This window comes from Sus scrofa, chromosome 9 (assembly GCF_000003025.6).
Source record: "Sus scrofa isolate TJ Tabasco breed Duroc chromosome 9, Sscrofa11.1, whole genome shotgun sequence".
Classification (NCBI taxonomy): Eukaryota; Metazoa; Chordata; class Mammalia; order Artiodactyla; family Suidae; genus Sus; species Sus scrofa.
Genome location: NC_010451.4, coordinates 46,401,272 through 46,420,783, shown reverse-complemented (window position 1 = coordinate 46,420,783; position 19,512 = coordinate 46,401,272). Strand labels below are relative to the sequence as shown.

Here is a 19,512-nt window from a genome sequence, read left to right as displayed (position 1 = left end):
CACAACTAGTAATACGGGATATGGGGCACAGAGTATTAAAAATCACCTTCCAGGACAAGTAACACAAGAATTAAACATCCCTCTTCCTATGGTAGAATGGAAAAGCTAGAAGTATAATTTTCTTAAAACTATCTATCAAAACCCAAAAAGCATTTGACTCAAAACTGAGTGGTACATGTACTCCAATGTTCACTGCAGCACTATTTACAATAGCCAAGACAGGGAAACAACCTAAATGTCCATCGACAGAGGAGTGGATCCAGAATATGTGGTACACATGCACAATGGAGTATTACTCAGCCATTAAAAAGAACGAAATACCAGCATTTTTAGCAACACGGACGGACCTAGAAACTATCATGCTAAGTGAAGTGAGCCATACAATGAGACACCAACATCAAATGCTTTCACTGACATGTGGAATCTGAAAAAAGGACAGACGGAACTTCTTTACAGAACAGATGCTGACTCACAGACACTGAAAAACTTATGGTCTCTGGAGGAGACAGTTTGGGGGGTCGGGGGATGTGCTTGGGCTGTGGGAGGGAAATCATGTGAAATCAGATTGTTATGATCATTATACAACTACAGATGTGATAAATTCATTTGAGTAATAAAAAAAATGAAGAAAAAAAAAACAAAACTGAGTGGTATTTATTCTTCCCAAATAGTTAAATATTCTGCAGAAGAAATAATACATCAACACACACTCTTTAAAGAGATGAAGGAGTAAGACTTAAGGGGTAATCTTATTTGGACTACCTTACAGAGGCTCTAAAGTTTGATACATTTTTTGTTATTGTCTTTTTTAGGGCCACACCCATGGCACATGGAAGTCCCCAAGCTAGGGGTCAAATCCAAGCTGCAGCAGCCGGCCACCGCAACACGAGGTCCAAGCCAAGTCTGCCACCTACACTACAGCTCACGGCAACTAGATCCCCCACCCACTGAGTAAGACCAGGGATGGAACCCAAGTTGTCACAGATACTAGTCCAGTTCATCTCTGACAGGAACTCTGATGAAAATTTTATTTTTAAGGAGAGGTCTATAGCCAATACAATTTTGATACGATGAATGCTGATAACATGTGTCTTGAATGAGAACTAATTAGAAATGCCAATTTTTTCTATTCCAGGAGAAACTTTTTTAACTCTAAACCCCTAAAATGGAAACCTACAAACTTCAGATTTTGAATAGATTCAATACATTTTTTAAAAGGTATCAATGCATTTCTGAGTTCGCGTCATGGCTCAGTGGTTAACGAATCCGACTGGGAACCATGAGGTTGCGGGTTCGATCCCTGGCCTTGCTCAGTGGGTTAAGGATCTGGTGTTGCCCTGAGCTGTGGTGTAGGTTGCAGGCGCAGCTCGGATCCTGCGTTGCTGTGGCTCTGGCGTAGGCAGGCGGCTATGGCTCCAATTCGACCCCTAGCCTGAGAACCTCCATGTGCCGTGGGAGCGGCCCCAGCAAAGGCAAAAAGACAGAAAAAAAATAATAATAATAAAGGTATCAATGCATTTGGAGTTCCTGTCATGGCGCAGAGGAAACGAATCCAACTAGGAACCATGAGGTTTCGGGTTCAATCCCTGGCCTCAATCAGTGTGTAAAGGATCTGGCGTCACCATGAGCTGTGGTATAGGTCAAAGATGAGGCTTGGATCCTGTGTTGCTGTGGCTGTGGTGTAGGCCAGTGGCTACAGCTCTGATTAGACCCCTAGCCTGGGAACCTCCATATGCCGAGGGTGCAGCCCTCAAAAGACAACAGATGAGAAAAAATAAAAATAAAAATAAAAGGTATCTATGCACTTAAGATTTACTTTACATGCCTAACTTTCTGTATTGGTTTTGTTACAATTTCTAATAATAAAATTAGCATTACAACACCAACATAATCAACATACAAATACTATTATTTGTATTACAAATTGGATAACAAAATGTATTAATTACAATACCAATTGCTTTACAGGAGAAAAACTAACCCTGAAAAAGTAGCTCCTGAAACCACTGGTATGCACTACAGGAGCGCTAATTCACACACAGGACTTATTAAGCATTTATATACCACATTTATATTTGCCAAGTGCTTCATAATCACTTTTATTAGCTGTTCCAAGTCCAAAATAATCCATTAAGAACTTTTCAGAAGGGAGACCTAGGCCCAGAGTGGAACCAAAGAAAACCAATTTTACTCTGGAGGAAATAAAACCATTCTTACAATATATATCAGATACCTCTAATCACTTTTCATCTGCAGTATGAATTTTTTAAAAATAAGTTATTACTAAGTGTGAAAAACAGCAAGGCAATATTGAATTCTCTGGAACAAAAAGACTGTTTAAATACTTGAGACTACTATATGTCATTACACAGACACAGCTATGAAGAAGTAAAATTCTCCCAAACGCCAAAATTAAAGTGGAGTTATTTTCCACACTACCGAAAAAAGGTAATCAAGACGGCGCATCAGACAAGCTTAAAATCAGATTCTGTACTAAGGTGTCAGGTCCTGTTACCCAAAAAGGTAGAACCCACTGAAAAGCTGGGTGTGTAAGGAGGAAGTTCTGAAAGAGTCAGAATCTGCTGCTTAACCCGCTCAGGCAATACATCTCTCCGAAGATAATAGTTATAACCAGAACTTGTGGTTTAATCAGTGCATTTCTCAGCACCAGCAATGGATCCCATCCAATGTTTTGGGGGATAAAAACTTGAGCCAGCGCTATATGGGGAGGAAAGTTCCTCCCTCGGCCCATTTAAACATCCCCCATTTCTTTTATCTCGGAGTTACATCTTAACGAGAAAAAAACCGAAATGTTCACCCAGAGCGCGGTTTGCCTGCGGAGTTGTCAGGACCCCAGGTCTCTCAATCGGAGCCCGTAAAAGTAATTCCTTAGAGCTCATCCAGCTAATAGTTCTTAGCCGGTAAATCAAGAGCTCTTCCTCACCCGCCTCCCTCCTATCTCCCGGGGCCAATTCCGTGACCCACATCCTTACTCTCTGCACAGAGCCCCAAACTCTGCACCCCCCATTATACTTCCGCCCCGGTGGCTCCCCAGTTAACCTTCGCCCCAGCCCCCACCCCATCTTTGTCTTGCAACCCCAAACACACCATCTCAACGTTCCCCAATCCCAACCGCAGCCCTTCCCCCACCGTCGACCCCCATCCTCCGGTCCTCCTCCCCACCCCTACGCCCCCACCCCTCGGCCCCGTCACCCCAGTTCCTCGCCTCCCAGCCTCGCACGACCCGTCCCCTCCCCCAGCTTCCTCTGTCCCTTCCTTCCCCTCCCTCGGCCCCTCCGCCCACACCCACCCCTGCTCCCGCGGGTCCTAGGCAGGCCTTTCACCTTGTCCATGAGCTTCCAGCACTTCTCCACCATCTTCTTGTCCACGGTCCCTGGCGGGTGGGGGCTGAGGTGGTGGTGGTGGTGGTGCGGCTGGAAGGCGTCCTTCATGAGCCCGATCAGGCCGCCCGAGCCCGATCCTCCGGAGCCGCCGCCGCCCCCGGCCCCAGAGCTCTTTTTCACATTGCCGGCCATGGCCCGGGGAGGGTGAGGGGCCCAGCCGCGTCCGCCGGCTCCGCTCTGCTGCGAGTGAGGGAAAGAAGGAGGGCGTGAAGGAGGGGCCTCTCCCGGCCGCCGCCGCCACCGCCGCCGGCTGTCCGGGCCGAGGGAGGGGCGGCCGAGGGGAGGGGGAGGGGGCGGAGCCCGGAGCGCGAGTCCGCGCGGGCGCGCCCCTTCAGAGAGCGCGAGCCCGGGGGCGGGAGGAGCGCGCGGAGCTCAGGGAAGTCGGAGGCCGCCTCTGGAGAGGGGAGCGACCTCCTCCCAAGCCACGGCTCCCGGAAAGCGGCGGCCAAGTTTCCGCGCCGCCTCCGGAGTCCCTGCCCCGGGGGGGCGGGCCCAGGCAGAACCTTCACGCCAGTGCCCCCTGCTGGAGGAGCGGGGAAAGGACGGGGCGGGGTCTAACATGGAGTCTGCGCACTGGGTAGCAGTCAAGCCCTCCATATTCCTTATGGGTGGTTGGTCGTTGCTCTTGGAGAGGGTTATTGGAGCCTTTAAATTAAGACAGGTAGCTCTTGAAAGAATCTCGTCGTCTAGCCTTTCCTCCACACCTGACAGATGAGGAAATTGAACTTAAAGTTATTTGTTTCTTCACATTGTGGGTGAAAAAGGGAAGTTAGTGTTCTAAACTTGTTAAGTCGGGACCAAGCACAGGAATGTGACTGCTGCAGATTGTTGCATCCTGTTTAGACCCCAGAAAATCTTGAGACACTCAGGCCGCAAGCTTTTCTTCCAGGCCCTTTGACCTTCTGAAAACAAAATAGTTCTCCCTTTTTTTTCCCTTTGAATACTAGTTCCTTTTCTGGGAATTGAATATTTTCTTAAGTTACCCTGCTCAGCGCATTGCTCTGCAGGTGGGCATATCTAACATCAGGCCCCCAGCATGGAAACTGTGACCTTCAAGCCCAGGCCTGAGGAATACTCACTGCTCCCATGAAACAGAAAGGCGGTTTCCAGTCACGTCAGTTTCTAATCTAAAAGTTCTGTTGGAAGAGCTTTGAAAAAAAAAAAAAAAAAAGAACTTCCCTCCTAAAGAAGGAAGTGCCCTGCCCTAATTTGCTAATTCTGAACCTCAGCTTTGGGAGCTTGCAGGCCCCAGTGTGTCAATAAGTACTCAGTTCCTCCTTAGATTCCATGCCTGGTTCTTCCACAAAGCTCTTGACTGATTAGGGGATTAAGCTTATCAAATGATCCTGTAAGAGGGGAAAAAATATCTCCGCACTTGAGCACTCTTCAGCCAGACATCCTTGGTTTGCAATTCAATGGCCTTCATCTATCAGTGGAGTCATTCCCTATCAGTAGAATTTCCATTAATCAGTTCCTACCTAGAAAGAGTTAAAATGTCTAAAGAAAAAAATCTAGGCAAAGCTCTTAGATAATTGTCAAGATTTTGCATCCCTAGTGCCTCCACCCTTACTTGTCAATCCTCCTTCTCTCTTCCTTGGTCTATTGAAACACTTTCCTCACTGATTTCCCTGCCACCGCCAATCCATTCTGCTACCAAGCCAGTGTTCTTAAAGTCTAGCTCTGACACCGTCACACACAAAAAAGCACTTTAAACATCCCTGTTACCTCCTGAAGTTAACGGTCATGATCTAACACCAAACAGCCTTACAGTAGTTTTATACTGTTCCAATATCTGTATCCTATGCTCATCAAGTTACAAAATACCAGAATTCCTTCTCTTCTCATTACCATTACTCAGATGCCCTCTGCCTAAAGTGTGTGCTACTAAAGTTCAAGCCATTCTTTTTTCAATTTTATTTATTTATTTATTTTGCTTTTTAGGGCCACACCTTGGCAAATGGAGGTTCCCAGGCTAGGGGTCCAATCAGAACTACAGCTGCTGGCCTACACCACAGCCACAGCAACATCAGATCCCAGCCTCGCCTGCCACCTACACAACAGCTCTTGGCATGATCCTTAACCCACTGAGTGAGGCCAGGGATCAACCCTGCAACCTCATGGTTCCTAGTTGGATTTGTTCCCACTGTGCCACGACGGAACTCCTCAAGCCATTCTTCATAGTCAACTCAAATATTGTCCTCCTTACCAGACACTCTAGATAGAAATAATCCTTCCCTCAAACTTTCCAGAACCATTTATTTCTCACCTACCACATTAATTTATGCTATACTATCCTTTTTTTTTTTTTTTTTTTTTTTTTTTTTTGCTTTTCAGGGCTGCACCCCTGACATATGGAGGTTCCCACACCAGGGGTCTAATGGGAGCTACAGCTACTGGCCTACACCACAGCCACAGCAACACAGGATCCAAGCTGCAGCTGCCACCTACACCACAGTTCACGTCAACACTGGATCCTTAACCCTCTAAGAGAGGCCAGGGATCAAACTTGCAACCTCATGGTTGCTAGTCGGATTTGTTTCCCCTGCACCACAATGGGAACTCCCATGCTATACTATCTTATTGGCTCTGGTCTTCCACAGTAGCTGGCACAGTGCAGATACACAAGGGTACTTTTTCCCCTCATAGTCAAATCCTAGATTTAATGGAGTATAGGCAAGAAATTAATCTTTGGAGCTGTGTATGAGCTTGCAGGTCACATCCACATCTCTGGCTTAGTTTAAGTCTTACCATTTATATTATGTTCAGTATGGTTTGTATAGAATAGAGTTATAATAATATGTAATATATAATTTGTCCTTTGCTTCTGCTGCAGTAAGCCATATTTCTTTCCATACACAATGGACTTATCCATAAGTCATATGCAATGACTTATCTCTCACATTGGAATGCAGTAGAATCTCTCCTGTGTATCTCCTTAAAACTCCTGGATAGGATCCTCTTCAAAGGAAGACAGGGTTCTGCTGAAATGATCTTTCCTATTTTTACCTCTAAACTGAGGTTTATAGGTGAAAAAAAGGAAAGATTGACTTTTTTCTCACAATTTTCACTTGGCTTGTTTTCAAAATGTCCTAGAGATTGAATTGTTGCTCACAGTGCCATTCTCATTCCTGGATTATTCTAGAGCTGGCTCAGTTTGTATCACATCATGTGACATGTAGCACTCTTCTTATTCCATTTCATCTTCACCCCAAACCACATCCTCATTCTGCACCTGAAAGTCGGTTGACTGAACATATTTGAAAAGTAAATGCTCTTCTGCGGCATGAGATGTTGTTTGTATTCTGTAATCTCTATCCTCAATATATCACTGTGCATCAGCATACCGAGACACTAATTATCCCTTGGAAAATTCCCCAAATAGGCTTCCGTATGAGAAGGACCAGGACAGCAATCTCTACTGCATTCCTAGGCAGGGAGAGAGGGATCTTGGGGGTGGGGGTGGGGATAAATGGAAAACATGCTTTGAAATTAGAAGAAAACTTGTTTCCAGATTTAGGAAATGTGCAGGTTATCTGCAAATAAGTACAGGAACTATTCACATCTAGAAGAACAAGACCAGTTCTTTCCTTTACTCTGTAAAATCTCCACAGAGTCTGAGAAGTACCCTGCAGCCATGAGGAGACAAATAAACATGCATCAGCTTCTGCCTAAATCTACCTGATCCCTAGAAGGACTTTTCTTTCCCCCAAACCTCATGGCTATTTCTTCAGATCGGTTCCTGACAACAGGCATTTGGCCAAAAATGTTGAGGGGGACAGAAATAGGGAGAAATATCTAAAGAAAGAGTCTGGGTATTCCCAATATGGCTTGGGGCTTTGAAACTCAACTAGTATCCATGAGGCTGTGGGTTCAATCCTTGGCATCACTAAGTAGGTCAAGGATCCAGCATTGCAGCCAGCTGTGGTGTAGGTTGCAGATGCGACTTGGATCTCGTATTGCTGTGGCTACGGAATAGGCTGCTGCTATGGCTCTGATTCGACCCCTAGCCTGGGAACCTCCATAAGCCGAGAGTGCGGCCCTTAAAAAGAAAAAACAGAAGAAAGAAGGAAGAAGAGTCTATAGTTCCCTTAATCCACAAGGGGGAAAGGCCTAAAATTTCTGTTGTTTTCATTCTAGCCAGTGTGGTAAACAGAGATCCAGGGGGCAGATGGATGACAAAGCTCCCAGCAGCAAGGGCTGGAGGAGGGTGGGGTGAAGGGAGGGCTGCCTGACAAGGGCAAAGCCCCCACCATTCTCCCTTCCCCAGACTGATTTTTCCAACTACTCATGACTCCCGGAAGAGGCTAGGAACTATCCCTAAGTGGGGGAGGCACCCCCACATTGCTTACTAACTGATTTAAATAGAAAAATGTAGGAGACTCCGGAGAAGGTCAAATAAGTCCACTAGAGGGAGCCCCAATCAACTTAATACCGCAGAGCCAAGCAAGCTATTTTCTCGGCACCTGTGTGAAAATCAACCACATGAGGGAATAGGGGAAGAGAGTCTGTATATTAAGTCACCGTGAAAAAAGATAGCCCTATAAATACCTGGTGAAAACCCAAGCCTTTCAAGATTTATAAAATCAAAAAAATTTTTATTGGGGTTTTGGTTTATGTTTTGGCTTTTTAGGGCCGCACGCCTGGCATATGGAAGTTCCCAGGCTAGGGGTTAAAGCAGACCTGCAGATGCTGGCCTACACCACAGCCACACCAACGCTGGATCTGAGCCGTGTCTGTGACCTATACCACAGCTCACGGCAATGCCGGATCCTTAACTCACTGAGCGGGGTCAGGGATTGAACCAGCATCCTCATGGATCCTAGCCAGGTTCATCACCACTGACCCACGACGGGAACTCCCCAAATCAAGGATTTAAAGACTAGGAAACTGAAGCCAAGCAAGATCAAAAGACTTGCCCAAGTTTACGTATCCGGAGAAGGGATAAGAACTCACAGCAATTGCCTCTAATCAGTGCCCTTCCTTCTCCACCAGCATCTCTGTGTCAGCATCCTGAGGTCCTGAATTTGCCTCTTCTCTGCGTCTCATTTCTCTGAAATGGGAAACTCTCTGGACCACCTTCTCCTGCTTGTTTTTCCCTCATATACCACAGAATGACTTGCTGAAGGGGATCTTCAGTTTTAAGCCTAAAAATATCATTTAGTTGATTACACCTGGGGTGTAAGTTGACCAAAATGGCTACCATCAGTCCTTTTCCTCTGAATCGGCAGGGAAGTGCCATTTCAGACGTGTAAATCTGTAATTTGTGAGTCTTCAAATTGCAGGCAGTGCTACATGGAAGTGAATTATAGCTAGTCAGCTCCAAAGCCCTTTCTCTTCAAACTACACTTAGGATTTGGGGGAAAGAAGAGAATTGACCCTTTGAGACCTTGGTATTTTAAGCTTTGTATATATCCCATTCCACCTTCCTATGAACCTCATGTTTCCCAGTTGCCTGGACAACATGTAGCCTCCAGAAACCCAACCCTCTGGTTCTCAGCCCCGCCCTTGAAGGAAATTTGCCACTCTGGATTGGCTCCCAGTACCCAGTCTCCTTCTCAGGCTCCTAGCTGGTTGGGCCTTCCCTCTGCCTCTCCTCATGAGTGGTTGCACCACAGGGAGACACAACAGAGGCAAGAGAGGATCTTGCAGGAAGGAAGAGGCAGGGTAAGGATGGTGAGAAGAGGGAAGGGACCAGGTAATAAGATTTATTTTCTCTGAAAGATAATTGAGCGGAATGATTTCTGTACTAAGAGCCTGAATGGTAAAGGGAAACAGCTCCATCCTTACCACTGGCCCTAGCTTCGTCTAAATTTCCGAGGAGACCAAGAACAAAAGATTCTGTAAAGTATAAAAGACAGATTTGGAGTTGCCTCTGGGACTCCTGGTTCAGTCGGGGGGGTCAGGAGAGCAACTTCATGTCCAGACCTAAATGTAAGTTCCTTCCTTCCCCCAGGACAGCAAGGAGATGCCACGTAAGACCAAAGAAAAAGGGACAAAAGCTGGAGCACAAAAGAAGAAAAAGAATGCAGGTGCTGGTGAGTCAGATTGTGTGGAGATGGGTGCCCCCTGCTTCTCCATGTTCTGTCTCAGAGACCAAGCAGAGGTCCCTCAGAGAGAATTCAGCCTCTGCAGGACAAGACAGAGCTGCCTTGACCTTCCCCTGCATAGCCTCACATTTCGGTTCCATGAAGCTGTGAATGTGGGGAAATCAGCACTCATGCCTCCCCTGAGCTGCTTCTGGCTCTCTGCCTTCCTTGTATGTTCATTACACATCTTTTGAGAACCTACTATGTGCTGGGCACTGAACTCATGAGATTCTGCCATCAGAGATCCCTTTTGGGGGTGGGGGTGGTGCACCTGGGGCATATGGAAGTTTACATGCTAGGGGTTTAATTGGAGCTACAGCTGCTGGTCTATACACAGTCACAGCAACACAGATCTGAGCTGCATCTGCAACCTACACCACAGCTCTCAGCAAAGTCAGATCCTTAACCCACTAGGTGGGTCCAGAGACGTAACCCACGTCCTCATGGATACTAATTGGGTTCAGTTCCACTGAGCCATGACAGGAACTCCAGAGATCTCTTACTGAGCAGTCCTCAGATCTCTGGCAAAAAGAAAGTCCCAAGTGTGAGGTGAGGATGGAAAGGGAGTAAGGAGGCTGAGCTCCTGTTAAGCTGAAGTTCTGTCATCTTGCCAGGGCAGATGTGGAGGCTGAATCCATGCACAGGCTGGCACTGCTAGAAAAGGAGTTGCTCCGAGACAACTTGGGTAAGAAGGGTGGAAATTCTGGGAGCAGTAGAGGTGGAACAATGGGCATTTCTGTATCCCTGGGAGTTCGACCGTTTGGAGCTATGGTGGAGGGCAGAGCTGACCTCTAACCTCCCTCTAGCGGGAAAAGTTTGTCAAGAGTTGGAATTGTAAGGAAAGGGTGGGCAGTAAGGGTTGACAAAGGCAGGGCTTTTTTTGTTTTTTGTTTTTGGGCTCTTTAGGGCCAAACCCATGATATATGGAAGTTCCCAGGCTAGAGGTCAAATCAGAACTGCAACTGCCAGCCTATGACACAACCATAGCAACTCGGGATCTGAGCCACATCTGCAGTCTACACCACAGCTCAGGGAAATGCCAGATCCTTAATTCACTGAGCGAGGCCAGGGATCGAACCCACAACCTCATGGTTACTGGTCAGATTTGTTTCCGCTGTGCCACAACGGGAACTCCCCACTATTTTTTTTTTTTTAATAGCAAAAACACAAAGGACGTTTTTGCTTCTCAGTAACTAAAAGCCTGTGGGATTCTAAGGGAAAAAAAAAAAAAAAAAAAAAAAACAGAATGAAAATGAGAGGCTGGAAGCCTGCTGCCAGGTTTCCAGAGGTGGGAAGAATCCATTAAGACCATGGAGGCTGATTCAGTGGGGTCCCCAGCCCATCCTGAGGACTGCTCTGGGACTGTTCACAGCTCTGCGGAGGGATGAGGCCCGCCGAGCCAAGGCTTCTGAAGACCAGCTGAAGCAGAGGTTGCAAGAACTGGAGGCAGAACTGGAGGGGGCCCGAAGTGAAGGGAAGGCCATATATGCAGGTGTGCAGTTGGTCAAGCAGGTGGGTGGGAGACCTGGAAGAGGACAAAGAGGGCCAGAGGGTGCCAGGAAGGAGGACTTCCATCTGCCATGCCTAGCTCCGCCTTCCCAGCCCACACCAGAATCCTGAAGGAACCTAAGGAAGGCCTCTGAGATCCTCGGCAGGGACACTGAAGGCCATGCGCTCAAAGCTGTGTGGGTTACAAAATGCAGCCATAGCCTTAACCTCATTCATCCCCTGGAAGTGTGTGGGGAGAAGGGCTAGATTCCCCATCCTGAACTGGCACAGGGGAAGGGGCTCTTGTTTCCTAGCTCTTTCCCCAGTTTCTCAGACCCCCCACAACAAGAACCAAAAGGCCTTTATGCAGCTGTCCCACCGGACTAAGCAGAGCCCTCCCCACCCACACCTTCCTGTCCATTCTCCACCGCTCTTTCCCCACCCACTGTCCCTGGCCACCCACTGCCCCACCACAGAGATGAGCCGTCAGCGCCGGGCCCTGCAGGAGGAGGTGGAGACCCGCAGCAGGCAGCTGGAGGAAGAAGTGAGGCGCCTTCGGGAGCAGTTAGGTAGGCTTCCCCACCTTCAAAGTCCTTTCTCGCAGAGGGTCAGTGATGAGGTCCAGCCTGAAGGTGTGGGCTTAGGATGGTCCTTCTCTAGAAGATCACCTTCTCTCACTCTCTTTTTTTTTAGTTTTGTTTTGTTTTGTTTTGTTTTTTAAGGCCACACTTAAGGCATATGGAGGTTCCCAGGTCAGGGGTCCAATCAGAGCTACAGCTGCCAGCCTACACCACAGCCACAGCACAGCGGGATCCGAGCCACGGCTTCAATCTACACCACAGCTCACGGCAACGCTGGATCCTTAACCCACTGAGTGAGGCTGGGGATCGAACCCGCAACCTCATGGTTCCTAGTCGGATTCGTCTTCACTGTGCCATGATGGGAACTCCCTGCAATTGCTCATATTGCTTTCCCCACTGACTCTCCCACCACTGAGGATTGCAGCAGAGGGTTCAGAAGGCAGGAAAAAAAAAAAGCCCTTAAGCTGTAAGTAAAGAAGACATAAGGCAGAGTTCCCGTCATGGTGCAGTGAAATGGCAAAAAGACAAAAAAAAAAAAAGGCATAAGGCTCTCAGCGCTTTTCCCCCCTCAATGGCCTCTCCAAATCCAGGTCTTACTCCCCACCACTGCCGTATCTCTCACAAGCAAAACATTCCCTCTTAGTTGGCTGACTTTTACAGCCAACTAAGAGGGAAACCAAGCTGAAATAAAACTTTGACTTACTTATTTCCATATCTTCAAGGTCTAGAGTATGAGAGATCCTAAATAACTATTTGCTGATGAATGAATAAGGGTTCTAAATAAGGAAAAATAAAAAACAGGGAGCTTTTGCTCTCTTCCCTCTTGGTAACAGGATGGAGTTGAAAGGTTGTAGATTGTAGGCTACTGCACAGATTTCCCACGATTTTGACCTCAAGGTTTTCTTATCCCCAGATAGCTTTTGTTTAGCTAGAGATATCCTGGAGTTGCTTATTTGCCATGCAGACCCTCTCCTGGTCTTTGCCTTATCTCAAATTTAAATGCAATCAATAGGAGTTCCCATCATGGCTCAGCAGAAATGAATCTGACTAGCATCTGATTTGATCCCTGGCCTCGCTCAGTGGGCTAAGGATCCAGCGTTGCCGTGAGCTGTGGTGTAGATCGAAGCCGTGGCTCAGATCCCGCTGTGCTGTGGCTGTGGTGTAGGTTGGCAGCTGTAGCTCTGATTGGACCCCTGACCTGGGAACCTCCATATGCCGCGGGAGCAGCCCTAAAAGCCCTAAAAAGACTAAATAACTAAGGAAATACATGCAATCAATATTCATTAAGCACCTCTTCCATACTAAGTGCTTTCCCAGGCATTGTCACATTTAACTCTCAGAGCAGCCTCTGAAGTATGTGTCCTTCTCTCTATAAAGATGAAGAAACTGAGGCTCAGAGAGAGACATGTCAGATGTTAAACAGGTAGTAAGTGACAACCAGATTCAGGATCCAGGTCTCCTGTCCCAAGCTCCTTATTCTCTCTGTGATAACGTAAAGGTGTATTTCAGCTCTTTATCAGGACTTTGGGCAAGTTGATGACCCTGGGGGAGTCTGGAATGATCCCACTCAAGTTTTGCTCTTTGAGTAACTTTGGAGACTCCGTTCAAGGGTAGAGTGTCACCATCTTGTCCTCTTTCCTCTTTCCACCCCCTTCCCCAGAGATGTGCCAGAGGGAAGCTGAAGCTGCTCAAGAAGAAGCCGAGCAGGCCCTTGCAGAGCGGGACCGAACTCTGGCTCAGCTTCGGGCGCACGTGGCAGACATGGAGGCCAAGTATGAAGAAATCTTACATGTAAGCCCTACCCTCAGAAGGCTAGCCATCCCAGTACCCAGCACTCCCCTGTCCCCACAAATTCCAGCCAGTGTGACAATGACAGAGCAGGGGGACGGAAAAGAAGCCCCTCCACAGGGACCTCTGCTCTGTCTGAAGGAAATACAACCATGCCTACTCTCTAAGAATCAGAGCTTTAAGAAAACACTGGCTGGGAAAGCTTAGCAGCCAGCCTGGAAGCACTCCTCACCCAGCCCTCTCCTTTCCTGAGATCTGAAGCTTGGTGTCTGCAGGGCAGCCTGGACCAGCTTTTGGCCAAACTGAGAGCCATCCAGCTTCAGTGGGATGGGGCTGTGCTGAGACTCCATGCCAGGCACAAGGAGCAGCTCCGCGAGTTTGGACTCAACCCCCTGGATCTTTGAGAATGTGAGCCTCCAGTCGCTGAGACTGAATAATAAAGCTCTCTTGATGTAGAATTCAACAGAACTGTAGACTGGTGGCTTTTGGGCAGAGCTGAGTGCCTCTCATGGGAACCTCTCTGTTCTGGGATGACCCATGACCCTGAAGACTGAATAAGGGGAGAGAAATTTGACAAGGTTTCAACTCCTCTTGGAGAAACTGGTTCCCACTCCTTGAGGCTGGGCCGCTTTTGGTCCCCCTATCCCCACCAACACCAACAAAACAAAGGCAGCCAGATGTGTGGGGAAAGACCATTTCTAGAACAGATCAACAGTGGCCAGGCAGCAGCCCCCACAATCCTAAGGTGCCCACAGAGGGAAGGTACGGCCAGTCTCCAAGTTCTGACAATACACCCAGCAGTCCCGGAGTCAGGCCTAAGGTGAGTTCCAGGTGGCTTCATTCCTAGGCAGCCCCACAGCCCACTGGAAAAGGGAAAACTCTGTGTCTCTCCTCTATTTTACTACAACACTCTCGGTTCTGCTTTCTGGTCAAATGTGTGTGTGTCGAGGGTGGGGAGGTTCCTCACACCAAGTAATTCTCTGTAGGCACGATTTAACTTTTGTGTTATACTTTAACTTAATTCGGCCGCCATATACCTGGAGATATCATCAGATCCCACAAGTTGAGGGCTCAGTCCCATAAGACTGTCCCTGACCTCAAATGCCAATCTCAAGTCCAGGTTGTCATCACCTGTTGCTTCTGACCAACAGGCTATCAATCAGAGGTTCCTGCAACCCCCTCCTTGGGTTCAGTCATTTGCCAGAGAGTGATTGAATTCAGGGAAACAGTTTACTTACTAGATTATGAGTTTAATATAAAGAACACAGCTCAGGAACAGCCAGATGCAAGAGATACACAGGGCCAGGTACGAGCATAGAAGATCCACGCCCACCCCAGGTGCGCCACCCTCCCAGCACCTCCACATGTTCAGCAACCCTGAACCTGTCCTTTAGGGTTGCTTATGGAGGCTTCATTACATAGGCATGATCCATTCATCCACTGATCATTGGTGATTAATTCAACCTCAAGCCACTCTCCCCTCCCAGGAGGCTGAGGGTGGGAGGAAGGGTGGTGCTGAAAGTTCCACTCCTCTAATCCCATGATTGGGTCCCCTGCCCCCATCCTTAGGTGCTTTCCAGAAGTCACCTCATTAATAAAAACTAGGTGTGGTTTTTATTATTCAAAAGAGCTTATTTTGAATAAGAGAAGACACCTTTATCCTTCTGATTACTTAAGAAATCCACGGTTCTATGAGCTCTGCACAAGAAAAGGGCATGAAGACCAAGCCTGTTTCTTGTTCTAAGTCACAAAATCACGCCACTCGTCTCAAGCAGAACTTCATCCTTGGGGCACAGCTCCCAAGGCTTCCACATGACTTCCTTTGGAATCAAAGGGGAGGCTCCCTCAGGGCCCACCTGAGACCTCTGACCACACCCTTTTCTGGGAGGGGGGCGCCCTGGGAAGGGAGGGAGACCCTGGGCAATCCCTGTGCTTAGAGGTATGCAGAGTCCTAGAGCTGCAGCTTCTGGCTTAAAGAGCATCTCAGCTCCCACCACCCAGGCTGGAGAGTGAAGACAGGGAAGCTTGGACAGACCTGCACCAGGCCCGGGGGCGCTAGAGCAAATCTGAGGCTAGAGCCCAGTCCTAAGCAGAGAAAGAAGGAGAAAGGTCATTCAGGGACCAGAAGAGTTCCTTTCCCCTGCCCCTACCAGCACTGGAATGCCCAGGACTGGGGCTTCTTCGCTGGGTCCTTCTGTCCCCACCTACCATGGCCTAGAGTCCCAACCTGTGTGCCTGATACTGCTTCACCCTGCAGCCCCCTGCTCTGCCCTCCTCTCTGGTTCCCCTGTGTCCTTCTCTGGCTGCTCACAATCCATCTGTTTCTTCTTCCTCACCTCTCCAGATCCTGGGGGAGTCCAGGCTTCCAAGTCATGCTGAGACCTGGCCGCCAGCTTCAGGCATATAGGTGGCTCCGCCTCGGCCAGCTGCTGAAGCCTTTCCAGGTCATTCTCTCCATCCACGGGATGCCCGTTCACCTCTAGAATCACATCTCCCATTTGCAGCCCTGCCCGGGCAGCTGAGCCTCCCGAGGTCACCTGATGGGGTAGAGGGGGAATACAGAACATGGAACAGCGCGGGAAAGCTTGCTGGGGGCTCTAAGGCTCTGGGGGGAAGCAGAGGAAGGCTCATCAGGAAGCAAATGATTGAAAGGATCCAAGGTAGGAGTTCCTGCTGTGGCTCAGTGGGTTAAGGACTCTATGTTGTCTCTGTGAGGTTGTGGGTTCGATCCCTGGCCTTGCTCAGTGGGTTAAGGATCCAGTGGCATTGCTGTGGCTGTGGCATAGGGCCTTGGCTGCAGCTTCAATTTGACCCCCAGCCTGGGAACTTTCATATGCCCACAGGTGCACCCCCCCACCTCCAAAAAAAAGATCCAAGGAGTCCCTGGGGCATCAGTCACCTGGGAGATGAAGAGATGAGGCGGCCCACTGGCCACACAGCTGAGTCTGAAGCCATAGCCACCACCAGGCCCAGGATACAGGAAGCAGTGGCGGAATCCACGTGGGACAGGGGACACTGTTGTGTCTTCAACTGGTGGGGCCCCGGTCTCAACCAGAGAGGCTGAGCAGATGTCCTGGGGAGAGTCAGGCGTCTCTGTGCTCTCCAAGAAAAGGAGCGGGGACAAGCGAACCTGGAAAGAGTCAGATAGATAGGACAGAACTGTTGCTTCTCCTGGCACCGGAGCCCTGTTCCACTCTTCCCTCCATCCTAGCCCCGCCCCTCAGCTCGCACCATTCTGAAGAAGCGGTCAGCCTGGGGGTCGATGACAATGAGCGAGACGGAGGAGCCCTGCGCACGGATCTTGGACACTGTCTCCTCGTGGCCCAGCCCCTCCACGCTCTCCCCAGCCACAGCCACCAACCGGTCCCCAGCCTGCATCCCAGCCTTCTCTGCTGGCAGTCCTGGGTCCACCTCCCACAGGAACTGACCTGGGACACAGACATCCTCACTGCTCCTGCCCCACTGAGCCCAGAGCTGGCCCAGGCCACTGCGTGCACGGCCGGGGACTCACCCAGGGGATACCCAGGAGGAGGAGGCCCCAGGCTGGGGTTCAGCCAGAGACACCCCTTACCTGCCCACCACAAGGCCCACCTTCCCTCTCCACCCCCAGGGCTCCCACTCACCTAGGCGACCGTCCAGGCCCTTCTCCTCCCGGAGCACGAACCCGAAGCCCTGGGGCCCCTTCTCTAGATGCAAGCATCGGGGTCTGTTGGGCAGTGCCCAGCCCTCTGCCAGGGGTGCAGCCAGGGGCATTCCCAGCTGGCGACACTGTTCCTCCACCTCTGGCCCTGCCACCAGCAGGGTCACCTGCTTGCCACTCTGCCAAAGCTGTGAGGACCCAGCAGGGCATCAGCACCAACCTGGGTGGGAAGGGCAGAGGCAGGCACCTCCTCACAGCTCCTCTTCCCAGGCCCAGGAATGAGGCACTAGGGGGGTGGGGGGAGGGACTGGCACTGAATGAAGGGAGGGATGGTGACAGAGGCATAAGATCTGGTCAGGAGAGTAGGCGTGTGGGAGAGGAGTCTGTGTCCTAAGGCGGGGCCCAGGCCCAGCGCGGAATGTGAAGAAGAATGGGAAACAGACAGCTGTACCTTCTTGCTGAGCTGGTTGTGTGTCAACTTCTCCACACTGACCCCATTCACTTCTAGCAGTCGGGCCCCAGGGGGCACCCCTGCCCGCTCAGCTGCTCCTCCAGTGCTCAGCACCAACCAGAAAGGACCCCAACGTCCTGAAGCACAGACAGAAAGTTTCTGCCCGCTGCCTGCCCAGAGCAGGGCCAGGATCCCCCTCCTGACCTCTCCCAAGCTCTAAGCTCACCTTGCGTGACACTGAAGCCAAAGCCACCCTCGTCTTTCACTATGTGGCACAGTCGAGGCCGGACCCCCGGGCCGAGAGTAGGACAGAGATGGGCACCATTCCCCCGCTGAGCTCGGGCCACATCATGCACATGCTTCGCCAAAACTGTCAGCAACACCCGAGGCCCGCTGGCCCGGATGCGGCGTATCACCTGAATGGTGGGCAGGGCAGCGGGCAGGGCGGTGGGCAGGGCGGTGGGCAGGGCGGCGGGCTGGGGCTGGCCCCTCTTGCCAGCTCCCGCTTCCTGGAAGCTACACTTCACTGTGGGAACCAGCTCTCTGGAGGCCTTCACCCAACAGGTCTGACCTGGGCACCCCCACATCCTGGGGAGTGGGGGAGTCCGAGGCTTGGCTCCTGACCCCCCATATACCCAGGGAGGTGACCACCTGGCTTCCATCTGCCTGAGGGGGGTCCCAACCCAACCTCACCACCAAATGGTCTTCATGTTCCACAACGTGGTTGTTCACCCCCAGGATCCGGTCTCCTTCCCGAAGACCCTGGTGCTGGGCAGAGGTGCCTGGCTCCACCCTGCACACCACATGCCCTGTCCTGCCCCGCTCCTGCTGCAGGTGGAAACCAAAACTCTTGCCCTCCTCTTTGCTCAGCAGACAGAAGCGAGGCCGGTCCAGACTCCAGGGATCTGGAAGGGGAGGCGGGCAGTGTAAGAGGGGGAGGAGAGGGGACATAGCCCAAGTACAAGTCACTTTGTGCCTGGCAGAGCCTGCCCCTGTGATTGGACACTGGGTGGGCTTCTGCTCAGTGAGGTATCGGGCAGTGGGGCTGAACACCCCCCAGCAGAGTGGCGGGGACAGAGGGAAACTCCTGGTCCCCTTCCACCTCCTCACAATTACTCCTCACCAGGCCTGTTATCAGTGGGAGACCGAGTGACTCCCAAGGAGATGGGACACTGTTTGGAGCCCTGATGACTTTGGGAGGGAAAAAATGCTTGCCCTGGGGTTGGGGTGGGGGGAGGTTACCAGAAGGATCGAGGTCTTCAGCCAGGGAGAGGACAGGATTATCAATGCCCAGCTTTGGGTTAAACTCAAACTTCCTGCAGGGAGGCAAGGGTAGGAGAAAGCTGGCATCTGGACTTGGGTCCCGGGCTCGCCCTGCCAGGCCAGTGACAGCTGAAGAGCTTCCCCACCTCCAATTCCCTCCTCGCCTTGATCCAGCCCCTCATAGCAGGGCACTTACAGGGCCAAGGACACTGTCTCCTGAAGATCTGCAGGGCAAAGAAGGGATGAGAGGAGGAGAGGCACATTCTGCCCCCCGAGACCTCTCTTCCATGGTCAACTCAAAGGACTTAGGTGAACCCCAAATTCAGGACTTGCCCCCTCTGTTCTGCTCCAAAAGGGTCCTCCCTTCCCCTTCTTTCCCCTCCCCAGCCCGGTCCTTGGGGCAGAAATCTGAGCATATCCGTACAGGGCGTGGACCAGGAAGACACATTTACCCAATCACCTCTCCTCCCCTAACCTCTGGTCTCTTTTCCTCAGGGCCCCAAGCCCTCAACCAAGGGTGTCCTTGTCCCAAAGCCTTCCAATCTGCCCTCTGCCTGAAAGTCCCCTCCAGAGGGTTTCTCCCAGCCTCCTACCTGCAGCTGCCTCCATGGTTGGATCAGCGAGCCAGTGCTCAGTGCAGGGACAAGGTCCATCGAAACCAGCTGATCCTCCCACCTACCCCCCCCCATGTCCCGCCTCCTCCAAGACGCTGCCTTGGAAGCAGTCGGGTAATGGTTAACGGGAGGAGAGTCTTGTCCTCTGGGGAAGTGTGGAAGTCCCTCCTGCCCCTGTTCCTGAGCCCCACCTTTCT

General features: G+C 50.5%; 3 protein-coding genes across 19 annotated transcripts in view; 1 reads left to right on the top strand and 2 right to left on the bottom strand.

The window, feature by feature from the left end:
• Positions 1 to 3,847, bottom strand: part of CBL (Cbl proto-oncogene) — a 95,919-nt gene extending 92,072 nt beyond the window's left edge. For 2 of the 3 annotated variants that reach the window (XM_003129932.4, XM_021062968.1), the window contains exon 1: positions 3,345 to 3,847. In XM_003129932.4, the coding sequence (XP_003129980.1) occupies positions 3,345 to 3,536 (192 nt within the window). In that variant the 5' untranslated portion in view covers positions 3,537 to 3,847. The remainder of the gene's footprint in view (positions 1 to 3,344) is intronic. The other variant, XM_021062969.1, reaches the window with a different exon arrangement.
• CCDC153 (coiled-coil domain containing 153) lies at positions 8,335 to 14,699 on the top strand. 12 transcript variants are annotated; one of them, XM_021062967.1, is made up of 7 exons: positions 8,348 to 9,077; positions 9,358 to 9,439; positions 10,110 to 10,175; positions 10,863 to 10,982; positions 11,455 to 11,547; positions 13,220 to 13,331; positions 13,623 to 14,699. In XM_021062967.1, the coding sequence occupies exons 1-7, from the start codon at positions 9,075 to 9,077 to the stop codon at positions 13,651 to 13,653; spliced, it is 507 nt and encodes a 168-aa protein (XP_020918626.1). In that variant the 5' UTR covers positions 8,348 to 9,074; the 3' UTR covers positions 13,654 to 14,699. The 12 variants fall into 12 exon arrangements, with proteins under 12 accessions (XP_020918619.1, XP_020918622.1, XP_020918624.1 ...); XM_021062961.1 differs by having other exon boundaries at positions 8,349 to 9,077; positions 13,220 to 13,350; positions 13,623 to 13,810; XM_013979470.2 differs by having other exon boundaries at positions 8,350 to 9,099; positions 13,220 to 13,350; positions 13,623 to 13,810.
• On the bottom strand, positions 10,980 to 19,407 carry PDZD3 (PDZ domain containing 3). Of its 4 annotated transcripts, none has more exons than XM_021062958.1 (11): positions 19,295 to 19,407; positions 18,898 to 18,925; positions 18,681 to 18,754; positions 18,132 to 18,343; positions 17,665 to 17,854; positions 17,439 to 17,575; positions 16,971 to 17,175; positions 16,579 to 16,775; positions 16,247 to 16,477; positions 15,684 to 15,884; positions 10,980 to 11,015 (listed from the first exon to the last, which is right to left on the bottom strand). In XM_021062958.1, exons 1-11 carry the CDS (start codon positions 19,308 to 19,310, stop codon positions 10,995 to 10,997), a joined length of 1,512 nt encoding a protein of 503 aa, XP_020918617.1. In that variant the 5' UTR covers positions 19,311 to 19,407; the 3' UTR covers positions 10,980 to 10,994. The 4 variants fall into 4 exon arrangements, with proteins under 4 accessions (XP_020918617.1, XP_003129981.1, XP_005667485.1 ...); XM_003129933.4 differs by lacking the exon at positions 10,980 to 11,015 and adding an exon at positions 14,577 to 15,432; XM_005667428.3 differs by lacking the exon at positions 10,980 to 11,015 and having other exon boundaries at positions 14,577 to 15,884.

What these genes read in the sequence shown, in the direction of transcription:
- PDZD3 (XM_005667428.3), bottom strand. An exon ending in ACAACCAGCTCAGCAAGAAG is followed by an intron (nt 17,176 to 17,438) that starts GTACAGCTGTCT and finishes GGGTCCTCACAG; the next exon opens with CTTTGGCAGAGTGGCAAGCA. An exon ending in GGGCCTGGACGGTCGCCTAG is followed by an intron (nt 16,776 to 16,970) that starts GTGAGTGGGAGC and finishes TCTGTGTCCCAG; the next exon opens with GTCAGTTCCTGTGGGAGGTG.
- CCDC153 (XM_021062960.1), top strand. Translation starts at nt 11,160, where the DNA reads ATGCGCTCAAAGCTGTGTGGGTTACAAAATGCAGCCATAGCCTTAACC. An exon ending in GCGCCTTCGGGAGCAGTTAG is followed by an intron (nt 11,548 to 13,219) that starts GTAGGCTTCCCC and finishes CCCCTTCCCCAG; the next exon opens with AGATGTGCCAGAGGGAAGCT. An exon ending in AGTATGAAGAAATCTTACAT is followed by an intron (nt 13,351 to 13,622) that starts GTAAGCCCTACC and finishes TGGTGTCTGCAG; the next exon opens with GGCAGCCTGGACCAGCTTTT.